A 23,559-nucleotide genomic window follows, 5' to 3' on the forward strand; every position below is an offset into this window, starting at 1 on the left:
GGCAATGTCTGCCCCAGTGTTAAACTAGCTGTTCATGTTCAGCATGTTCAATTAACATTCTCGTATTACACAAAACACAGGAGTACAGGGCAGAGCTTTCTGAACTACTATCACCTTTCACTGGGACAGCCACAGAGTGCCATGCATCTAGAGATGCCAGCTTAGCTCACAAATCAGTGTGGTTTCTCCAGAGCTGTGTTAAATCTGAATCTCTAAATTCTACATCTTAGCAGAGCTATTAAGTTTGTGTGGAGGTGTTTGAGAATCAACTAGGCGAACCCCTGAGCAACTTGATCTAATTAAACTTGTTGTGAACAGGATGTTTGTCTAGGTGACCTTCAGATGCTCCTTCCAATGCATATTATTCTATGGTCTTTTCTGATGCACCTATATTGCATCCAGTTCTAGTACTAGTGTCACCTCTATACTATGCTTCATGAAAAAATGCTAAGATTGCCCTTAGATTAAAAAAAAAAAAAAAAAGGTTGCATGGGTGTATTGTGGGCTAGGTGGCTAAACAACTAATCTAAGGGAGACAGTGCACTTTACTCAGTGGTCCATGCTGTTCCCAAGACAGCTACAGCAAAGCTAACTTCATCACATACATATGCTGCAGCCTTACCTCCAGGTGTGCATTGTGCGTGATCTGAGTAATTCTCTGACACACTCCAGAGAAATGGGAAATCTTCAAGTTCTTGGTTTAAGTAAGAAAGAACGAGTATTTGATCCTGGTGTGTGAAGAGAACACCTCATTTGCCAGAGTGACGAAAGCAGCACGATATTTCCAGATTTAGAACTCACTAGATTCTTTTGATAATGCTTCAATAAACAAGATGATTGCAGTGAAGGGACTATTAATGATTGTTTTCTCAACTGTGGCCCAGGTCTGTGGATGGAGTGTCAGCAAGGAGCAGTTCTCTGACAAGCAAACAAGCTGCTGGTGTTTAGAAACTCCCTTAGAGACACTGGTCCTTTGTTTTGTTACTCACTCCATAACATGACAGAGAGGAAGAATTTAGGTGGAGCTGATGTAAACTAGGGAAAACATACCATAATCTGCCTTCAGTTTGTATCCTGGGAACATGAGGGACAGGGTCATAAAGACGATGAAGAGCATGCTCCTTCTCCTCATTTTGCTGCGAGTAGTATCTGGTAAGAACGTGATTTCATTATGCTGCTAAAATTAGAACACTGTTGGCTGTTATACTTTCTCTTGGGAGCTTTATAATACATATTTAGGGATCAGACACGGATGGAAAAAATCCAGTAACAATTATTTTCCTGCTGAAATAGATTGAGCTCTGCGGTTACAGTAGTATAATGAAGAACAGAATGTGACTCCTTGCTAAGACACTTTGCTGGATGAGGCACTTTGTGTGCAATAGCTGCTGCTCAGTGTGACAGTGTTGGAGTGGGAAAAGAGGTCAACTCTCCAAGAAACAGTATCTAGTATTAATACTCCAGCATTCTCCTTTCAAACATTGGTAACATTTCTCTTTGATGAAGTAAAAGAAGCAACTAAACAGGACCAAACAAGAAAACACTTGTGGAGAATATTAGTAGGGTAGTATCATGGTCTTTGCCCAGTGTAAAAACATGGGAGATGTGCCAATATGAGTATGTGCATGTTAGCAACTTAGAGTAGATCTTCAAACTGCAATCTGTATGGCCCATGGAGTATTTGGTGTTTCTTGTAGTAGCTGGTCAGGTAGAATCACTTCGCTCTCAAGGAACTGAAAGAGTTCTACCAGCCCTCAGGAACCTGTCAGTATTTGGTGGTTTTCCCGGTGTCCCCAAAACTGTCATCAGGACACTGCAGGTGAATCTCAGCTTTCCTTGAAAAATGGTGTTTTTCTAACCTGTGTGGTTGTGGAGAGAGAAAAGCTTGAACGTGTGACTCAAGCACACTGCAAATACTAACAAATCACAGATAAATAAGATTTAAATATACACATACTTATCAAAGCCTCTCTCATGATTGCTTTGTGTTGGAATCAGCATTTGTCAATGTTTGGGGTTGGTAATTCTGATAAATAATGTATTAAATTGCTTCAGGCATGTTTTGTTCTCTGAAGTAAGGAGGTAGCCAAGGATTTGTGAATATGGAAGGAGGGCTTTTGCAAAATCAATTGGAAGAAGAAAAAGCCATTTAGATGCAGTAGCAAAAATTTCATTTAAAAATAAAGATCAAGAAGTAAGAACTTGTGATTTAGAAAGACAAATCCTGAATAACTAGCCAATGAAGTCTTTAGAGATAATTAAAAAAAAAGCAACTCTTTTCTTTCTATATTTCTAAATGTTGTAAATTATTTCATTGATTTTGTGAATGGTTTCCATTAATGAACTATGGCTTGCTGAGGGAACTGGATTTATCAGGTATTCTCCAGAGGAGATTATATTCAAAGTTCAGCTCCACTTATGGAAATGTATCCCCAGAAGCCCCTCTCATCCCAGTGTCATTTGCATGGGTGATTTTTGTTGATGATGTTTTCCAGAATCTGTAAGAATATGGATAAAAACTCAGTCCTTCTCTAGGTCCTGCTTCCACTGACATAGATGAGTAACAGCTCAGCTGTACTCAGTCCTACCCGAGTGTCAGTGTGGTCTGTTCAGATCAACTCTTACAGGCAGTTCCCACCGCGCAGTCTCCTACATCCCAGCCTGTACCTCACCCACCTGCAGAGCATCTCCAAGGCCTTTTTTTCCATAAATGTCAGAGTAATCCCAGCCAGATCAGTGATCCATGGACCCACTGTATCTGAAGTGTGGGAGTATAGGAACGTCCATGCAACTGTGGAGAGGCTCTGGGGAAGTGCCTTAGCTCTGCCTCTTACCAGTGAAGTCCTGTGCTCAGAAGAGGTCTTCCCATAGACATATTCTCGCACCATAGCCTAATATGGCTGGTTACATGAACAACACCCGCCGTGCTCCCTCCTTCTCCTCCCCACAATGCAGTGAATCTTGCAGGCTGCAATAGGAAGACCTGGTGATGTCTGATGGAGTCACGCAGCTTTAAGAAGTGCTCCAGGAAACACTGCAAGGACAAGTGCCTCCTGGGATGGGATGTGGGACAAAGGGAGACCATGGGACTCCATGCTTTGTCTTGTGGACTCATCTGCTACTGTTAGTTTTGCTTCTCATGTAGTAAAGGCATTGGGATCCTAAGTCTTCTCTGATACCATGGGGAACAGTTGTTTGAGGTCAGTAATAGGAGCAACATCTATCACACAAAGGCCATATGTGAGCTAGATCTAAAATGTTCCAATTTTTTTCTGGCGATGTAGGGAAACAAGATTTTTTGATAGTTTGGGGAAAAAGTCACTAAGGCTTCTTCTAATGTCATTGGAAAGTATTGGAGCTGAACTCTCCCCCTCCAGATGAAAAAGCCTGCTTCTACTGGAGGAATGGCCATTGGAGTGCCTCTTTTGTAGCTGGTGTGGGCCGTCCTTCCCCAGCCACATGAGAAGGGGCAAAGCAAGATGGTTCTGTCCCACAGGGCAGTGTGTTGCAAAGCAGCAGATTTCCGTTGGCATTAAGTACTCAAGCTCCAGGCTGAGCTTGATCATCCAAGCGGAAACATGCTGCAGCCCTGATGGTCTCAGACTAGTTCCCATAGCAGCTTTTTACCTTGCAGCTGCCCAGTAAAAATAAAGCCTTCATGGAGCTTTTGCTACAGTAATTGCTGGTGTGAGAACGGCCTGGCCAGGCCCTTGAGCAAGCAATGTCTGCCTCCATCTTGGCACACAGTATGTTGGGCGTTTGACTGAACGCAGCTGGCTTTCTTGGCAAGTGTTTTGGACAAGGCAGCGAAGCCCCACCAAGCAACATTCAGGACTGCCGTCGTCTCGTGTTGAGGCACATTGCCAGTTTAGAGATGTCCTGATTTATGTTTTCTAGACAGTCTCCATGAGATAAAACACTACAGGTCTTTGTTAAAGTAACACAAACCACAAGCTAAACAGCAGAGCAAGCACAGATGCTCTGGGGTGATCTTATAGTAGTCTTCCAGTACCTGAAGGAGGCCTACAAGGAAGCTGGAGAGGGACTTTTTACAAGCATATGTAGTGATAAGACAAGGGGCAATGGCTTTAAACTGAAAGAGAATAGATTTTGATTAGATATAAAGAAGACATTTTTTACATTGAGGGTGGTGAGGCACTGGAACAGGTTGCCCAGAAAAGTTGTGGCTGCCCCATCCCTGGAGGTGTTCCAGGCCAGGCTGGATAAGGCTTTGAGTAACCTGGTGTAGTGGAGATGTCCCTGCCCATGGCAGGGAGATTGGAACTAGATGATCTTTGAGGTCCCTTCCAACCCTAACCATTCTATGATTCTATGATTGTGTTCTGGGGAGTCCAGAGGTCTGATTGAGAAACGTGGAGCCCATGCAAAGCTGTTGGATGCCACAGTGAGCTCTGCCGCTTCCAGGCAGTTTTGAACTGGAGGGTGCTTTTGTAGACCTGCATCTCCTCTGAGGAATGGAGGGTGCTCTTCCAAGCTTAAAGCAGAAGACACAACAGCACAACATCCCGAAGTTGTTGCTAACTCACACTAGTGACAAGCCAGGCATGCACATAGCTATGCTAGAAAGAATAAGAAGAGGGAAAATGGGAGAAATGAGCTCTGCAGATGGTCTAATTCACAAAAAAATTGCTTCTTTAGCATCCAGTGCTGTGTGATTCAAGGTACTTTTTGATACGATTAGTGCACAGGGGCAGCAATTAGCACAGGAGGTGAAATGAAATAATAGAAACATGTTTGGTTTCTTTGCTTCTGTATAAAGGCATATATGAAGGCCACTGATGCAGTAACAATACTACTTTAATATCAGCCACTCTAGATGTATAGTATAGTATAGTATAGTATAGTATAGTATAGTATAGTATAGTATAGTATAATATAGTACTGAATTAGAGAAAAGACTGATTCTTCTGCTGTTCGCACTGGATTTACTACTGTCCAATACCACCACTCATAAGCAAAAAGAGAATCAGGCCATTTTGTGCTCATTAGTGAGAGCTCTTGGCACAAGCTCTGTGCCCCTGCTAGCCAAAGATTCCCAGAAGTAATTTTACATTCATTTTCATCTTGCAGGAAGAAGAACCCAGTTGCTTAAGGGCTTACCTGCAACAAGCACTGTTGAAGAAAATGCAGCAGCTGGTGTTTCAGTTTATACCTTTAATGTAACTGTTTCTCCATTGTCTTCTGAAAGTCTTGCAATACTTCCTACCATAGTAAATTCAAACCCACTTACAGAGGCTTTTGATATTGAATCAAAAGGAGGTCTCGAATACAGGGTGAGTTTTACGTTTAGCCTGAGAAATGTTCAGTCAAGTAGGCTGATGTTTCCTGGATTACTGAGCACTGACAGCGCACAGTGACTCATCTTTTAATCAGACAAGAGTTGCAAATGCAGACTGCGGTAGTATTTGGACATGCTGTAATAGATATGACAACTGAGTAGCAATAGTGATTATACTTTTTAATTGAATCTGGGCAAAAGCCACCTGTCACAATAATTCCATTTATTCTGTGATAGAAAAAATATGATTTTTTGAAGAAAATAGATGTAGAAGGACATAAAGGACCTGCTTCTGTTTCAAGGATTTGTCCACAGTTTTTCAGCTTAATTTATATCTAGTCGCTGCGAATTTAAAATGACTTAGTTAAACCACATGCAGCTTCTGTTTGGCCACTCTCACCTAGAATTAAAATGAACTTGACTCACTTCCAAAATAAAGTAAGCTGAGTCAGATCAAAGCCATATTTAATTCTGAACGAAGACTGTGACACATGAGGAAGTTATCTTGAGGTAAGAAGTTATCACACTTCCACACGCCTGTGATCTATTTCTATATCTGTTGCGTGCTCTTGTCCTATGGCGAATGCAAAGCAATTTCTATTACTTCAGGGTAATTTTCATTGCTGGATAAATTAACAAGTATTAGCTCACATTTGTCACTGGCAATGAGTGTTCATCATAACTTTTCATCCCATTGTAGCTCGCTTGTATGTCTGAGCCTGAACAGTGACACTGAAGTGTGTCTTTAAAAGATACAGATAGACACTGAGTGCAGACTTACAAAGTTCATTTGAATACATTTTACTGGGTGTTTCCAAGGAAGTTCAGCTTTGCTCAGAATTGATACAAGGGATCTTTTCTTATTCTATTTGCTGATGTTTCTGAGAGAAAATTTGGGGAAAGTAAGACTGTGAGCGCAGGTGGTTGTGGCTCATTGATCCAACCTGCCTGGGGGGGCTGCTGCTGTGCCCGTGTTCCTGGCTCCTGGCAGAGTACAAAGCTCTGCTGGTTTTTAAGCTGCTCCCCAGTCAGATTAGTGAAATGGTAAAAAAACACCTCTCAGAAAAGTCCTCTTTCTCCTGTGGAGCATAGGGTGTGACTGCACAAACACCTGAACTGGCTCAGCTGAAGGCATGTAACAGGCAGATGGAAACAGGTACATCCCTTAAGCTGGATTTGCTGACAGAGAATTCATGACGTGGGACTCCCTTCCTAGGCTGTATTTTGGCATTTTGAATTAAAGCTAACCCTTCTGTTGCAAACACAGCCCTTTTTCATTCTTGCTTGTTCCTGTCCCGTGCCACTTCTATAGTGTGCAGCACAAGCATTTTATGATGCTGCTTATTGAGTGGGACTGACAAATTAATCTGGAGTAAAAATAACCCTGCAAATACATAAAAAGTCTCTCCTTGATTTTTTTCATGGCAGGAATGATGGAGAAATTCTTGTTCTAGCACAGTGCAGAGAGTGACACAAGGATGAAAATGAATGGTCAAGACAGGTATAGGCTGCACACTGCTTCTTCCAAGGTGTCAGTTTATATCCATTTCATACCACAGTCCCATTACTAGAATGGCCTGTGAGGACTTGGTATGTCTTCCTTCAACTGTAGTTGTTTTCAGGGTTTCCTAACTCACTTGAGGGACTGAAATAAAGAGGTTGGACTACTCAATATTAGTCATGAGAAAATCATAAAGCAAGCTACATATGAATTCCGCAAACTAGCAGTTGAGTGCTAATAGCAACGTGTAAGGCAAGCATAAATACACATGTGCATCCTTAGTTCACTTATTTGATGAACATTGCTACTTTTAACTATTTATGTTATATGGTAGCAGATTGGTACAATATTTTGCAAAAGTAATGTAATTGGAAATGAGATACCTCAGTGTTACCTACTGCCATTAAATCTTTGCTAAGATATAGAAAAAGTAAGTATTTAATGCATGAATTACGAGGTTTGCAGATTAGCTAAGTACCTGTTAGCACAGGCTCTTCTGTATTCATGAAATGCATTTACTCCTGTTGCAGCAAGCCAAGGCAATATCACATTTCTTGACATGTTTTGAGATTTCTGAGAAAGTCACGGTTTCTGAGATCTGAGCCCTGTCCATTCCTCCTCGCCTTACTCTTGTTTGAAGAATGCTGTGGGCAGAAGATGTGTTGAATGCATGAAAACATACTGCTGCCTGAAACTACCTTGATGCTGTTAGTGATGCTCCCTCTACATGCCAGGAGTGAAGGGGCGAGCAGGCAGCAGAGAAATTCTCAGGCAGAACGAGGGTTAGGCAGTTATGGGGTGACTCTAGACCCTCCTTCACCAAGTCTGCAGCTGCTTCAAGTGTGTACAGTGCTGCCTCTATCAGTAAGCGTTGCTCCTACCTGGAGAATAGGTGAGCTGTGGCTCACAGCCTACAGCAGTGGCAAGCTGTTCTCAAGAGTAACCTACAAAGAGACCATCTAGATTCACATCTTCACTTGCAAGGTCCCTATAAAGTAGGCTGGAAGATGTGTATTTAGGCAGTTTGGCTGTAGTTCCAACACCAACAAAAATATTTGCCTGTGAACTGGAGGGATAATCCCCAGAACACATATTTTCTCCTCAGAATTGAACAGTTTTTTGTTTTGAATTCATTGCATGTTTACTGTATTTAGATCTCCAGCAAATATTCATTCTGGAGAACAATCTTCTAGTTGGTGTCACATGGTTTTGTAGAATGTTTTTTTCTGAGTTAGCATCACTTTTATGGGAAACTTCTATTTGCATAACATAGGAGAGAAGGAGACCATCCAGGACGCAGTTGTTTTCCCCTGCAGTATTGTAACAAAATGACTCGTATAACTGGAGCGCTACCATGGATGGCTACAAACTCTTCAGGAGGGATAGGAGAGGTAGAAGGGGTGGTGGGGTTGCCCTGTATGTAAGGGAAGGTCTAAACTGTTTAGAGTTAAATGTTGGGGATGACTTGGTAGAATGTCTGTGGGTGAAAATCAAAGGGGGGCCTATGAAGGCGGATATTGTAGTGGGAATCTGCTACAGGCCACCTTGTCAGGACAGTGAAACTGATGAGCTATTCTTTAAACAACTGGGGGAAGTCTCGCGCTCACTAGCCCTTGTCCTTATGGGTGACTTTAACCTACCTGATGTTTGTTGGAAGTATAACATGGCAGTCAGGAAACAGTCTAGGCGGTTTCTGCAGAGTGTGGAGGACAACTTCCTATCACAACTGGTCAGTGAACCGACTAGAGAAGGTGCTCCCCTAGACCTGCTGTTTGTGAACAGAGAAGGTCTTGTGGGAGATGTGAAGGTTGGAGGACGCCTGGGGCATAGTGACCAGGAGATAACAGAATTCTCAATTCTAGGGGAAGTTAGAAGGGGGAACACGAAAACAGCCAAGCTGGACTTTGGGAGAGCTGACTTTGGGCTGTTTAGAAGTCTGATTAACAAAGTCCAATGGGAGACAGCTCTCAAGGGTAAGGGGGCGCAGGAGGGATGGTTACTATTCAAAAAGGAAATTCTGGAGGCACAGGAGCAAGCTGTCCCTGTGTGCCGGAAGTCGAGCCGCCGGGGTAGAAAACCAGCTTGGATGACAAAGGAGATTTGGGAACATCTCAAAAGAAAAAGGGATGTCTATAAGTCTTGGAAGAATGGGCAGGCATCCAGGAATCAATACAGGGAGGAAGTTAGGACATGTAGGGAGATAATCAGGGGGGCAAAAGCCCAATTGGAACTTAGACTAGCCAGCTCTGTAAGGGACAACAAAAAGTCTTTCTATAAATATATTAATAACAAAAGGAGGGCTAAAGATCACCTCCAGCCCCTACTGGACTCAGGGGGTACGTTAGTCACTAGGGATGAGGACAAGGCTGAGGTCCTTAATGCCTTCTTTGCCTCAGTCTTTAATAATAAGGTCAGTAGTTCCCAGGTGAGCTGGCCTTCGGTGTCTGAGAGCAGGGAGGGAGAGCAAATCGAAGCTCCTGTGATCCCAGAGGAACGGGTCAAGGATCTGCTCCTTCGGCTGGATGCCCACAAGTCTATGGGGCCTGATGGTATCCACCCGAGAGTCCTGAGAGAGCTGGCGGATGTCATTGCCAAACCCCTATCCATTATCTTTGGGCAATCTTGGCTCAGTGGGGAAGTTCCGCTGGACTGGAGGCTGGCAGATGTTACCCCCATTTACAAAAAAGGGCGAAAGGAGGATCCGGGGAACTACAGGCCTGTCAGTTTGACCTCGGTGACGGGCAAAGTCATGGAACAGGTTATCTTGAGTGCTATTAATGAGCACATACAGGTTAACCGGGTGATCAGGCCCAGTCAACATGGGTTTATGAAAGGCAGGTCTTGCCAATCAAACCTGATCACCTTCTATGACAGGGTGACCCGCCTGGTTGACGAGGGAAGGGCTGTGGATGTAGTTTTCCTGGACCTCAGTAAAGCCTTTGATACAGTTTCTCATAGTGTTCTGGTGGAGAAACTGGTAACTGCTGGCCTGGATAGGCACACCCTCCTTTGGGTTAAAAACTGGCTGGACGGCCGGGCCCAAAGAGTGGTGGTAAATGGGGCTAAATCCGGCTGGAGGCCGGTCACCAGTGGGGTTCCCCAGGGCTCAGTGCTGGGTCCAGTTCTGTTTAACATCTTTATCAATGACCTGGATGAGGGAATTGAATGTACCCTCAGTAAATTTGCGGACGACACCAAGCTGGGAGGCTGTGTCGATCTGCTCGAGGGTAGGGAGGCCCTTCAGAGGGATTTGAACAGACTGGATTGTTGTGCTGAGGCCAATGGCATGAGCTTTAATAAGGCCAAGTGCAGAGTCCTTCACTTGGGGTATAAAAACCCCAAGCATCGCTATAGGCTCGGGGAAGAGTGGCTGGAGAGCTGCCTGGCGGAGAAGGACCTGGGGGTGTTGGTTGACTACCGGCTTGATATGAGCCAGCAGTGTGCCCAGGTGGCCAAAAAGGCCAATGAGATACTGGCGTGTATCAAGAATAGTGTGACCAGCAGAAGCAGGGAAGTGATCCTGCCCCTGTACTCGGCACTGGTGAGGCCGCACCTGGAATATTGTGTCCGGTTTTGGGCCCCTCGCTTTAAGAGAGATATTGAGCTCCTGGAGCGAGTCCAAAGAAGGGCGACTAAACTGGTCAAGGGGCTGGAAAATAAAACTTATGAGGAGAGGCTGAGGGAGTTGGGGCTGTTTAGCCTGGAGAAGAGGAGGCTGAGGGGAGACCTGATTACGGCCTATAAATACTTGAGAAAAGATGGTGGGGAGGTGGGGGAAGGGCTCTTTACATTAGTGATGGGTAATAGAACAAGAGGAAATGGACATAAGCTTAGTCAGGGGAGATTCAGGTTGGATGTTAGGAAGCGTTTCTTCTCTGAAAGGGTTGTCAGCCACTGGAATAGGCTGCCCAGGGAGGTGGTTGAGTCCCCATCCCTGGATGTGTTTAAGAATAGGGTGGATGATCTACTTGAGGATATGGTTTAATGGGGATTAGGTATGGTTGGACTCGATGATCTCTAAGGTCTTTTCCAACCTAGAAATCTATGAAACTATTAAAAGATCCACAAGGTTCCAGAGAGCAGCTGTTTTGCATACCAGGAGGAATCAAACATTTGTGCTTCTGTTCACTCTCCTCCAACTGTCTTTGTTAATTGGCTCTGTTTTGGCTTCTGTCTTCTAATTGTACTGACATCATTTTTGCATTTGTCCTCTGGCCACAGCATCTCATCTAAAATCAAGGATTTACTTCATCGTTCTCATTCTGTGTCTTCTCCAGTCTCCTCCACTCTGCAGTACTGTGAATACACTCACACACTCCTTGTCACGCGCACTTGTGAGCCCCAATTCTTCTTCTCCGGTTTCACAGCACCCCCAATACTGCTGTTCTAACGTTGGAGTTTTTTTAGCTACACAGCAAATTTAACAGTCACCTTTTCCTTTCTTGGCCAAGAAAGGAAAGTTCTTGTTTCTTTATTAGATTCAGCAGTGAATATTGAGGCATACAACTTTCAGCATCCTGCTGTTGCTCTGGACTCATCCTAAATTCAAAATGAAGGTATTTAATGGTTTTTATGGAATGTCAGTCTTGTGCTTGTACATCTTCTTGTTAAGAGGTGATGTGCAGAGCTGGAAGATTTTAAAAAAATAAGCCAAAGCAAACTCGTACCTTACTATCTCACAAAACTTAAGGCTTATGTTATTTTTTAATTAGTTCGATATTTCCACCACACAGTTCTGGTCCCTCTCTCATACAGTGTGCTCATGCAGCTCCCCCTTTTCTTTGGTTTCTTACAAGTCTCCCAGACACAGCTTGTACAAGGAAGGCACTAGTACGTGCTAGACTATACAATCTCCTGCCTCCCTACTCCTCATTGCAAGTAAAAGATCTTCCCCCTCATGCTCCTAACTCAGAGAAATAGTGAAGCTGCCCCTGTGTCTTGCAGGGCTTCCTCCCAATTTTCAGTCTCATCATACTTCGATGGCTCCTGGAGCTCCATGTGGAAAGGAGAGGACTTGACACAGATAAATACTTGCAATATGTAGTCCTGGCCTTGAAGGCAAAGCATTGCCTTTGAGGCAGGACAGCTCCTTCCAGGTTTTCTCCTCGTCAAACTGTTCCTCACTCTAGAGGTCCTTGTGTTGCTCTGTGAAGCCACAACACTTTGGTCTTTCCAGTCTGTTTTTCTCACATTTCTGCCACTGAAAGAAATGTGCCAGCAGGAAGAAGATGATCTAAAATACTCACTGCTTGCTGATGGCAAGTGTCCCTTTACTTGTATTCACTTGTGTAGACTAAGACCATAATTTATATCTCTTGCATCATGTGCTAATAATAATTTCTCCTTTTCAGGTTGTTACCACTGGAAATCCTGTCCTAGATTATGAAACTATGCCAAAGAGCTTTGATTTACAGATTTTTGTTGAAGACACAACTGGGAGAACTGACCTTAGCATACTGACTGTCCAAGTAACTGATAAAAATGAACGTCCTGTGTTTCGAGGAAATATGGCAATTCAAAGTAAGATAGTGGTGGTATTTGAAAAGAACAATACTTGAAAAGATGACACCAGATTAAAAAAACCCTGTAGCTGCATACAGTGCCTGTAGCTAAAGTGGTCTAAGCACTTGCCTTTAGGAAAATAAGGGAGGAAGAGGACACTTCTTATCAGAGCTTTATTTTACACAAATACTTTTTATGCTTCATATCTGGAAATGCACTTTTAGTTTTGTTGCGGATTTGACCCAAAATAATGTAGTCATTTTCAAGCATTTGAAGAATTATAACGAAAAAATTATACCAATAAATATATATGCTCTTTTTTTTTTTTTTTTTTGATGAGATGAATACCTACCTAGAGGTATGTATTAGATACTTCAAGTTTGGTGGGGATATAACCATTGAGTATGGGTACGTGTTTCAGTAGTTTGTTGAAAACTGGACTGATTTGGTCAAGCAAGATAAATTTAAGTTAGCGTATATTGTGTATTTGCAAGAATTTCTGAGGAAAATGACAAAAACATTGCTCTGCCAATGTTTTACACCTGTATATTGTATTTGCACCTGCACATGAGAAATTAAGTGGAAAATCAGTCTGAGGAGTGAAATCTCAGAGATTGTGATCTATGGTGGTGCAAACGGAAAGAGGCAGAGAGTTCTGTTTTCTGCATGGAGCAGGTGGCCTTAACCCAGTTTACTTTCAGATCACTGGCAAACATGCAACAGAGAAGTTTGCAGTAGCCTTAGGAACGAGGCTGGAGTGTCTGGACCCCAGCTGTGAGTGCAGGCTTTGCATGCCATGCAGTACCTAATATGAGTGACAACATCATCAATAAAAAGGACAGGAAATAACTGTCTTACTATTTGTGTCATCTCATCTTGTTTATTTACTAACGAAAGGAACCTGGAAAGATTGTACCATGAGACGACAGAGTATAGCAATGTATTTATTATGTGTTTGCACACAGACAGAACATAGAATCATAGAATCATAGAATCGTTAGGGCTGGAAGGGACCCTCAAAGGTCATCTAGTCCAACCCCCCTGCAAGGAACAGGGATATCTCCAACTAGATCAGGTTGCTCAGGGCCTCATCCAACCGGGCCTTGAACGTCTCCAGGGATGGAGCATCCACCACCTCTCTGGGCAACCTGTTCCAGTGTTCTACAACTCTCATGGTAAAAAATTTTTTCCTAATATCCAACCTGAATCTACCTCCCTCTATTTTAAAACCATTACCCCTTGTCCTATCACAACTGGCCCCCCTGAGCAGCCTCTCCCCATCTTTCTTGAACAGTTGAGGTACTGTGTGAAAATATGCTCTTATTGTTTCATGAGGTCCTGGGAATCTGTTTGAAGTATTGATGTTCTAACAGCATTGTAAGGAAGAGCGTTCGATAATTCAATATTATTTTTTTTTTTCTATATGAAATTTCCAGTACCTAAAGGGGTCCTACGAGAACACTGGAGAGGGACTTTTTACAAGGATATGTAGTGATAGGACACGGGGTAATGGCTTTAAACTGAAAGAGGGGAGACTTAGATTAGATCTAAGGAAGAAATTTTTTACAATGAGGGTGATGAAACTCTGGAATAGGTTGCCCAGAGGAGTTGTGGATGCCCCGTTCCCGGAGATGTTCAAGACCGGGTTGGATGAGGCTTCGAGCAACCTGATCTAGTGGAAGGTGTCCCTTCCTGTGGCAGGGGGGTTGATCTTCCAACTCAAACCATTCTATGATTCTATGATTCTGTGAATATCAAACTGTAATCTGTTTGTGGTAGGTATTTGGAGCTGGCTGCTGAACCCTCTCCCAGATCTGGACTAGCAGCAGCGTTATGTAGGCTGCGACTCGCAGCCCATGGAGCGGTCAGCGGTGCAGCGTGGCTGCAGCCTCAACTTCTGCCTGCTGCCGAGGGCAGGGCTGGTCCGCCCAGACAGGTTCAGCCTTGGCCCACTCAAATCCACCTCGCTTCACTACCGCCTCCGAAGAACATTGACATTCCTGCTTCCATACAATACTTAGTTTGTAAAGCAAATTATCTTCCTCTAGGGAAGAGGCTGTGTCATCTTCTCAGTATAGCTGGTGTCTTGCATGTCATGGGTGCTGCTGGAATCTAATAATAATTAAATGTGACACTTCAGGGGATCGGCACAGCATGAAACACACTCTACGTGGGAGCTTGTTACAAATAAGTGCATCAGCTTAACTCTCAGCTAGAGCTGCCGTAAATTGGTGAGCACAGATGTCTGATCTGTCTAACTGTGTGGCTTTAGTTAACAGTACCAGCTACAATTAGACACTAATTGCACATTTGCTGGTTATGAAAAAGCATCTCCCTCTCATTAAACTTTATATTCATATTGTTGTCCTCTGGGAACAACTCATTACGCTGCTCTGGGATTCCCAGTGCTCTGATGAGAAGCAGCAGTCAGCAGGGGTCATGGTGGAAATTAATAGTCCAGAAACAGCAGGTCCAGCAGACACAAAAGGGCAGAAGGCAAATAATGTGATCTAAAGATCTGTTGTTCTGTGAATCGCTATACGCAAGGAGAGCTTAGCCTGTTGCCAGTGGCCCAGTATGTGATGGCCCAGCTGTAAGAATTCCCGACATGGAAAGAAAAACACCTTGCACTGAATTAGCACCCTTAATAAGGCAAAAATTTGAGTCAGTACAGACCGTCCACTATTTATTTACCTCAGAAAAGCAGAAATGAAGAGGAAAGGCTCTGAGCTCTCCTGGCAGGGGACAGAGAGTGGAGAGGAAGGGGATGGCGATGAGGACCTAGCACAGGGCTATGTTCTCCCCATCTGCATATAAAGAAAGACACAGGTGCAGCCCAAATGCATCATTTTACTCCATACCCTGTGAGCAGCTCAAGATAGGCCGTATGTAAGGATCTGTCTTTCTCCTGAAGGCACAATTCATATTGCAACTCACAAGGATGGTTGCCCGTTCACAGGTATGCAATTGGTTTCTTTTTATCTTTTCAGTATTTGTGCTCTTTGTGATGATTTTGGAGTTACACTTGTGAAGTGAGAAGACGCAGCAGGCAGTAGTAGGTCTGGACAGCTTCAGCGTATCAGTATGTTTGCTGCTGTGTCCTTTATTCTTACCCAATTAACACTGAATACACTTATATCCATGCAGCTGTAATGATCTATGTCTTGGAAAGAACACCTCCGGAATGCATTTACCGAGTTGATGCAGATGATCCTGAAAATGCTGAACTCAAAGTAAGCTGTATTAAAGACAAAGAAACACAGAGATGGTATAATCCACTGTATCTGAAATGTTAATCTCCAGTATCTTTCAACAACTTCCTTCCTTATCAGGAACACAGCAAAAGGTTTAGTCAGGAAAAAAGAAGCATTTTTAATAATAAACTGAGAAAATTCAGCCTCGGTGTCTGGACACAAATTGTATTTTGAGCTCTCAGTGCTCCAAAATTAAGTGATATTGAAGGCAGAGTTTGATATAGTTAATCAGAGATACAGTTGAAATTGTATCTTTTTTTATGAAAAAAAAGGCTTGTAAAACATTTCTTGTAGATGAGTGACTAAAAGTAAAAAGAATTTTTAACCTTCTGTATCACAACGTACATTTTTTTACACGAGACAGTTAGGAAATCGCTTACAAGGCAACTGAATCTCAGCTTTTTAACAATCCTAGGGCAAACTGTGACCTTCAGCTAAGAAAACGTCTTAGTTGATCTGAAAATACTCTTGGTACCAGCAAAAATTTCCAGAAAGTGCTAAGTTTGTTTGTGGACTGGGGAAAAGTAACTGTACTCACTTAAGAATTGTGTTGGAGCTTTGTTTTATTTGCTTTGGCTTTATAAAAGACATGACGTTTATTCAAGAGAGCAATTACCTTGAAGTGTATCCTCAGGCTTTGCCCAGCCAAACACCAAATCTGAGCTCAGGAGGAGGGAAGCAGAGGCCTGGGGTTTGGATCTGCTTTGGTTCTGAAAGCAGCGGCAGTGAGTTCCACACACCTTCTAACCCCTGACAAAGCTCAGGAATAATAAGAAGCTGCAAATATAGACATACTGGGCAACAGGTAAAATAATAATATGGAGAGGGCATTCAGAAAGGTCAACTGGCAAAAAAAATTGTTAAAAGAATTGTGATCACCTACCTGATTTTTAAAAAGCAATTTCAACTAGATCTGTCACTGCAGGAGGCAAGTTGTTTCACCTGGCTCTCTGTACCTCATGTTTTTTTCCGAAATATGACACGAGAACAGTTGCATCCCCTGGACAGATCTGCTCAGTGGATTTTGCAGATTATTTGTACAGTGCATGACCCTCTGATGTTGCATACTTCAGACTTTATGAGTATTATGAACACCTACACTACCAAAGGAAATGTTCTTGAGGGCTTACTGGTGATGGCCTGGCAGAGGCACGTGGAGGATAGCAGGGAGGATGTGGTGGGCATGTGGTAGCCACCCTGCAGTCATGGGGATCGAGGTGCTGCCATTCTCCCTGCTGTGTAGGGCGTCAGGGTGCTCAGCACCCTCCCGCACCCGTGCACTGGTGTAGTACCCATTTGTGTTGTGCAGTGCAAAAGGCTCCTGCTGCTACATGCCTTCTCCGAACAGCCGCGTTACCATTGAGCTGTTGTGAACACCTTTCAGCCTCCTGTGACAGCCCACTCTCCCCTCCTTGGCCTCTCCCATCATCTGGACCCCTAAACTGCATTGCCTCCTGAACGGTGTGTCTCATGCCCTCCAAATCCAGCCTCACCCCTTCTTCTCTCTCTTCTCCTTTGTGCCTGTACTCCGCTGCCACCACAAAGCCCATTTTTGCCTGCTGCCTGTGGCTCTGCTGGCTGACCTCTAATTAAATTCTCATCGCAGAGCTGGAGTTCACAGAGGCAGAGAATAGTGTGGGCTCCAATGTAATTCGGTGTCTGTGACTCCACTGGCTGTCAAGCAAAGCACGTACGACCGAGTTTGAGCTGCTTCAGCTCAGATGATCAGGGCTTGTGCTGGTGTCTGTATGTCAGCATGTTTCAATACACAAAGTTTTGAGGCAAATACCGTACCATAACTTGGCCCATTTTACAAAGCAAGGAATGAATGGAGGGATGTTTAGAGATAACAAAGGCTAATTTCTTGCTCTCTTCATTTCAGTATTCTCTGCTCCCTGCACCAGTGCCGTTTATGGTCTTGGAAAGTGGAGCCATTTTTTCCACAAAAGAATTTGATTATGAGAAAGATCCACATTGGTGAGAACGTATTTTATTCACGTGGTCTATTATCTTACAGTAGGCAGAGAAATGTTTTCCTACATAGCCCCAGAACGATTCTTGTTTTGTTTTCTTATTTAACAGTTACTTTCTAAATGTAACAGTGACAGATCCAGATGGACTCAACTCAACAAAAACCGTGACTATAAATATAATTAACATCAACGATGAAAGACCTTACTTTATCACGTGAGTGAAAAGCTTTCACTGTACTCAAAATGTAGATGTTTTCCCAGCTTTACTGCTTTGGCACCAATGGGAGGGTGTGACATAAGGGCAAGTAAATATAACAACAAAAAACTACTGAAAATAGTATTTTTATTTTGTTTTGATTCCTGTTCTTTTGCTGAAAAGCTTTGCCCTTATTTCCCTCTTTTATTCTTATTTATATTCTTAATAGTTTCAAGTTTTCCAGGCTCTGTCTTCATGCTAAGAACAGCTAAAAAAGCTTGTTGTACTTGTCAGCATTTAGAGAGGTTAAAACTATGCAAAGACCTTTGGACAAGTTCAGACAAGGAGATGAATTTTACCCCGTGTGAATACAATCATACAGAATTTACCCTTCATGCAGATGTGCATTTCACCATAATGATGTTTATTCATGCAGAAATGTCTAGACATAAAAAGGTCTCACTTTTGATCTGTCTTCCTCTTCTTCCCAGACACTTACACTTGTAAACAATCCAGAAGATCTTTGAAACGTTGTCATCTCTTACTGCGTTATAAGCAGGAAATTGTGTCATAGCGCACAGGTCAGAAATAGCTTTTGAAGACTAATGGAGTTTTTTAGTTGGAATCAGAAATATTGTTGAAAATTTGGAAAAATGGGAAAGAATATACATATGCCACCAGCAGGCTGTTTTGTGGTGCAAAGCACGGTGGATGAGTGTTTCTGAAGCAGGAGCTTGACAATTATTACAATCGGTCTGATTCTGTTGTTGATTTATATTTGTCACTTGCATGAGACACTGATTGGATTCAAGACACTCTCTTTATGTCTCCTGATTGTGAGGTTCTACAAGGTCCCTGCTGAGAGTATTTATGATGGCTGCCATCCTGCCATCTATGCAAAGGAGAAGACAGTGTAGCTCTTGGGCCATGCCGAGAGGTTTCCAACCTTCTGGGTGCTTTTTGGAGCCAGAGCAATGCATGGCTCCTGGACTGAGTCCAAGGATCTGGACCTTGCTGGGTAAAGAGGTGGAGAATCTAAAGAAACAGAAGAAGGATATGTCAGAAAGAGAGATGTATATTTTTTTCTTTTTGGCTACATATTTAATACTTGAACTTCATGTCTGCAATAATCAATAAGGTTGACAGGAATCCTCTTTGCAGTGCCAAGGTTTGCACATCGTGTTCTAGACTGATTATTTCCTCCAAATGTTGCCATTTCTGCTTATTTATCCTTACATCTGGAATGCTAAAGGAGCTCTTTTAAATATTTATCTAATTGTTCGCATTAGTGAAAGCTTCAGTGACATGAGCATCCATAACACCTAAGGTCTAAGACTCAGTTCTCATATGGCACAAATAAAGCCTAGTATTTGTCTGAATCTTTTCCCTTTTAGATTGATGCTACAGACCAAAAAGAACTTTAGATTAAATTCCACTCCATGAGTTGTTGTCAGTATACACATGTATGGCCTCTCCCCTGCTATAATGTGAGCTGCATGCCGGGACTATGTACTTTCTGACACTGTAATAATTAGTGCTGGGATGGGAGCTGGGCAAACTTGACGAGTTAGCAAACCTTCTTTATTTTCTCCTGATCAAAGCTGTCAAGAACACTGTTTCAAAGGGTCTTTTTAATTGTTCCCATAGTATATGCAAGCACATCTGGTTTTGGTGTTCACAACACTACACTGGCATTCAGCCTTTTGAAATTCTGGCTGTTAAAAATCAATGGAAAACTTGTGGAGTCAGGAAAACAAAGCAGAAGACAAGAAAACAAACATATGCTTCCTTCGCAATTACATTGCAGTGTTTAAAAGGTCTGCTTGAAGCATCCTGTAAAAAGCCGGTGTCAGGTGGCAGACAGATGGACAACAGGACACAGCCCAGACGTAGCTGCGTAGGAAGCGGCCTCAACTCCTCCCCAGCTGTACTAGTACTCAGTGCTATGGGCATGTGCTCGAAAACATCCCATTTCTTCCCAAGAGATCTGGTAGGGACTGGACAACGGCCCGTGCAGGGCCCAGGGTGGGTGGTAGGGCTGTGAAGGTGGAGCTGTCATGAGTTTGCTGTCCACAGAGAGGTCAGAGTTGTAGTCTCTGTGGGCATAGGGAGTTCCCTACTTTGAACCAAAACCAGTTAGAGCTGTCCCACCCATATTTCCCAGTGATCAGCGAGGCATTCTGGGGTGGCGTCTTTGGTAGCAGTGAAGGAGATCTCTTGCTATTTGTTTTGTTTCCGAGTGACTCTGGAAGTAAAAGGAGAACAAGGAAGGAAAAGATTCACTGCCAAGAGTGGGATAGAAACTTAATAAATACACTGACTCTGCAGCCTTCACAAACTCCTTGTTTACTTCTGGATGTAAGTTAGGTGTTTTTACTGGGAAAACCCTATGTGGTTTCTCTCCTGTATGCTTTCCTCTTTTCATATGAGCTGACGAAACAGTAGAAGATTCTGTGTCTTCTTAACAGTTTTTAAAATTGCAAGTGGAGACCTGGATGCATGGGATGTTCTGTTCTGTCTCTGCAATTCTCTGCTCCAATTGCTAAGTGCCCCATGATGTTGGTTTTCAGAGGACAATGAAGAGCTCGTGCTTTCCTATACTGGGAGCTACAGACTAGTCAATTATATAGGTGGTGGCATAGGAAATTTAAAATGTTCAAAAAGAATTCAGTCTTGAAACATACTCCTGATGCTTTTCTGAACTCTTGAGCACCTTCAACTCCCTTTGATTTCTAGAAGCACAAGATATTTGGTGGTTGTGTGTGTTTCAGCAGAATAAGTCAGCCTTCATAATTCATTGCACAGTTTTTGTGTGCTTGTCCATGCCTGCTTCTGTGGTTCAAGTACCATAACTGCATACCTGAGTACCCATGTGAACATGCAATTGCAACCATTATAAACAATCCTGCACAGTTGCCTGCCACTCTATATCTGACCTATAAAACTCACTAAATTCATGGGAAGTTTGGGAGCATTGGCATACCAAACAGCAGCAGTAAGGAATCATTTTGCTTATGTAGAATGAATCAGACAGACAGATGTTGCTGGGAGTTTGGAGCCTGTTCATCCTGGTGGGCACCCACAGGAGTGCTCTTCCGTATCTCCACCTACTGCAGGGACAACTCAGCGTTTTAGTAATGATTGTCCCTCCAAAGTCTCCAGTTTTCATTCCAAAAGAGGATTAATTGCATTACCTCTTTCTATTTTCATTTTTCTTTTGCAAAATGGAGGAATTAAAGCGAGCGGCTTTACAAGCTTGTGGCTTTGTCGGAAAATGGACTGTAGACTTAACAGCCCCTTCCATCTTCAGCTTCCATGATTCTGTGAAGGTCAAATTGTTTTTACTATGAAAAAGTTGCAGAGGAAGGACACTTACTTGTGTGGCTATGTCATGCTTTATGACCACAGGCCAGTTCAGCTATTGCTACACGTCCAGCTGGCAGAACCAGTGACTGGGATATTTACCCTGACATGCATATAGCCATCTCCGAGCCCAGCATGGCCACGGCTCTGCTGCTACAGTTGACGGCTCAGCTAAGGCTGTGCTCAGCTGCCCTTGCAAACACAGATGTGTGCTTTGCTGAACTTTGTTTTGTCTTGTAGAAAACAAAGAATCTACAGGATTCCAGAGGAACAAAGCCTGGGCACTGTTGTTGCCAATATAACAGCTAAAGATCCTGATGATGAAGACTCTCGCAGCAGACTTTTCTACAGCATCCAGTCTTCTGACAGATATTTCTCCATAAATCCGTGTAAGAAAAACAAAAATGTGCCTTCTGATGCTCAAAAAAAAGAGAGTGGCTACTTTGGAGAAAATGCTTTTGCCTTAGTTTTAAATTGACTTACTTTATTCTGTAGCTGCCCCTAGAAAGAAGAAAAGTCTAATATTAGGGTCAAATTCTTTGGTCAGCTGACCAAGATTCAACAAGATATCTCAAAGAAGGTAAACTACAGGTGACTTACTGACATGTATTGACTTATGGCTGAAGGGTGACAGTCCCTTGAGTGGAAGTAAGATCAGCTGCCACTTTTTAATCTCTGAGGACTGCAGTCGCTCTTCTGGGGCTCTCAAAACAGCTGCACGCAGTTAGACCATAATGTCCTCTTTCCTGCCTGAAATCTGCTCTAGCATTGGAGCATGCAGCAAATCTGCACCTCAGCTTCATTGCTGGATTCCTGACCCTCCTCAGGCAAGGCCATCCAAGAGAATCCTCTCTCTCATGCTGGTCCTGTCTCCCTGTGCTCTCTGGGGTGCATATACCAGTGCCCTGAGGTTTTTGCTCCAGGGCTGGCATTCAGTGACTGCTATACTCCTTGTCTGCTATTGCTTTAGTACTGCTTATCTCTGCTGTAAGAGGTGCCACACAATACAGTGCTGAGGGGGATTGGGATGACCCTTAAACACTTTGGATTCCGTATGTCCTTTGGCCAGGTATTGCCACTCTCCCCCTCAATTACCTTCCAAAAGGCAGAGGATATACACTGTTCCTTTACCTCCTTTGTGCTCTGGGATTAGCACTGTGCTCTGCCACGAAAACCTTCTCTTTTTGAATAGAGGCTAACAGAAGGGAAAAAAAATATGAAGTGAATGGCTGACCAGAGCCATTCAGTGAAATCTGTCGCAGCTAAGAGCGGCTCTGTTGATGTGCGAGTAGATTTAGAGGTGCTGAAGAATGCTTGAATGATAATGGCAGAAAGTGAAGCGGTCTTACTAGCAGCTAGAGAGCACAGACAGCATAGACGTTAGCAGCTCATTATCCTTGATGCTCTGTGAGTGCACTCATCTGACTTGCACTAGCTCTTTGAGAGCACAAGGGACATCTAACTGCTTTCCAAGCCCTCTATTGAGGCCACATATGGTGTATTTTCAAGAAACAGGTATCTATCCATGAAAGTCTTACACAGAACTTTCAAAGCCATCTTGCATCATTTTAAAAAATAACTAAACCAGCTATGATTTGCACATAAAAAAATACTTTTTATTCTGCTACATGTCTGCTGAGGTACCCTGTTCTCTTGCATGTACACCACAAGTGTTGGTTACTTCTCTCCATGGTGAGCATCTAACTTCTTGCTGCTTTCTGCCCAGCAACTGGAGTGCTGCAGGTGACTGGGAGAATCGACCGAGATGCCCTTCCACTGCAGCTCCATCCTAACATTTCAGTGATAGTACGAGTGGAGGACAGTCCCAGCAGCAGTCACACCAGTGAAATGGAGATCATAATCATTATTGATGACATCAATGACAACCCACCAGAGTGCAATCCTTCTACCTTCAGGTATTGAGGCTTTTCATTGCCTTCGTGCTGCCTATTGCCCCAGACCAGTGTGCAGTCTAGGGCACATCAGTTAGGATTCTCAGACCTCCTACAACCAGGGGTTCAAATAGACATTGATCTTTAAGCCTTTAAAGGTCAGTGTTCACTCTAAGTGTCTCAGGGCACAAAACTCAATTTCTTGACATGTTTCGGCTGGAAATTTGGCTAAAAAATATCTATATATAGTCAGATACTTTATTTATCTTTCTGACAAATATCTAAACCCTTAGGATATCAGAACCATGCATTACAGATTCACTTTCTGATCCATACAGATCCAGGCTCTTACTTTCTAACTTTACGCTAAACTGTGGGGAATCATTCACCAGGGAAAGCTTGCCAGTGAGCTCTGGAGTTTTATTTTAAACTTCCTGATCTTCTCTTCTAAATCTCTCCCTGGTAACCTGCATGTTTTTTGTCTAATGCAATCTGTAAGGTCTTCAGAGACCAGATCACCTCTTGTTATAGGTGTCCTCAGTGCATAGTAACCTAGTCATGGACTTTGCCATGGCTATG

At 43.2% G+C, this 23,559-nt stretch overlaps 1 protein-coding gene across 1 annotated transcript in view; it reads left to right on the forward strand.

Moving 5' to 3' along the window:
- The first annotated feature begins 1,082 nt into the window (after positions 1–1,082).
- The window catches only part of CDHR3 (cadherin related family member 3), a 45,078-nt gene continuing 22,601 nt past the window's right edge, over positions 1,083–23,559 (forward strand). Inside the window, exons 1-8 of the mRNA XM_086609864.1 lie at positions 1,083–1,152; positions 5,092–5,294; positions 12,152–12,320; positions 15,450–15,535; positions 17,439–17,533; positions 17,639–17,743; positions 21,329–21,477; positions 22,815–23,004. Of these exons, the coding sequence (XP_086465990.1) occupies positions 1,083–1,152; positions 5,092–5,294; positions 12,152–12,320; positions 15,450–15,535; positions 17,439–17,533; positions 17,639–17,743; positions 21,329–21,477; positions 22,815–23,004 (1,067 nt within the window). The remainder of the gene's footprint in view (positions 1,153–5,091; positions 5,295–12,151; positions 12,321–15,449; positions 15,536–17,438; positions 17,534–17,638; positions 17,744–21,328; positions 21,478–22,814; positions 23,005–23,559) is intronic.

Source organism: Tauraco erythrolophus, chromosome 4 (genome assembly GCF_009769465.1).
Source record: "Tauraco erythrolophus isolate bTauEry1 chromosome 4, bTauEry1.pri, whole genome shotgun sequence".
Lineage (NCBI taxonomy): Eukaryota > Metazoa > Chordata > Aves > Musophagiformes > Musophagidae > Tauraco > Tauraco erythrolophus.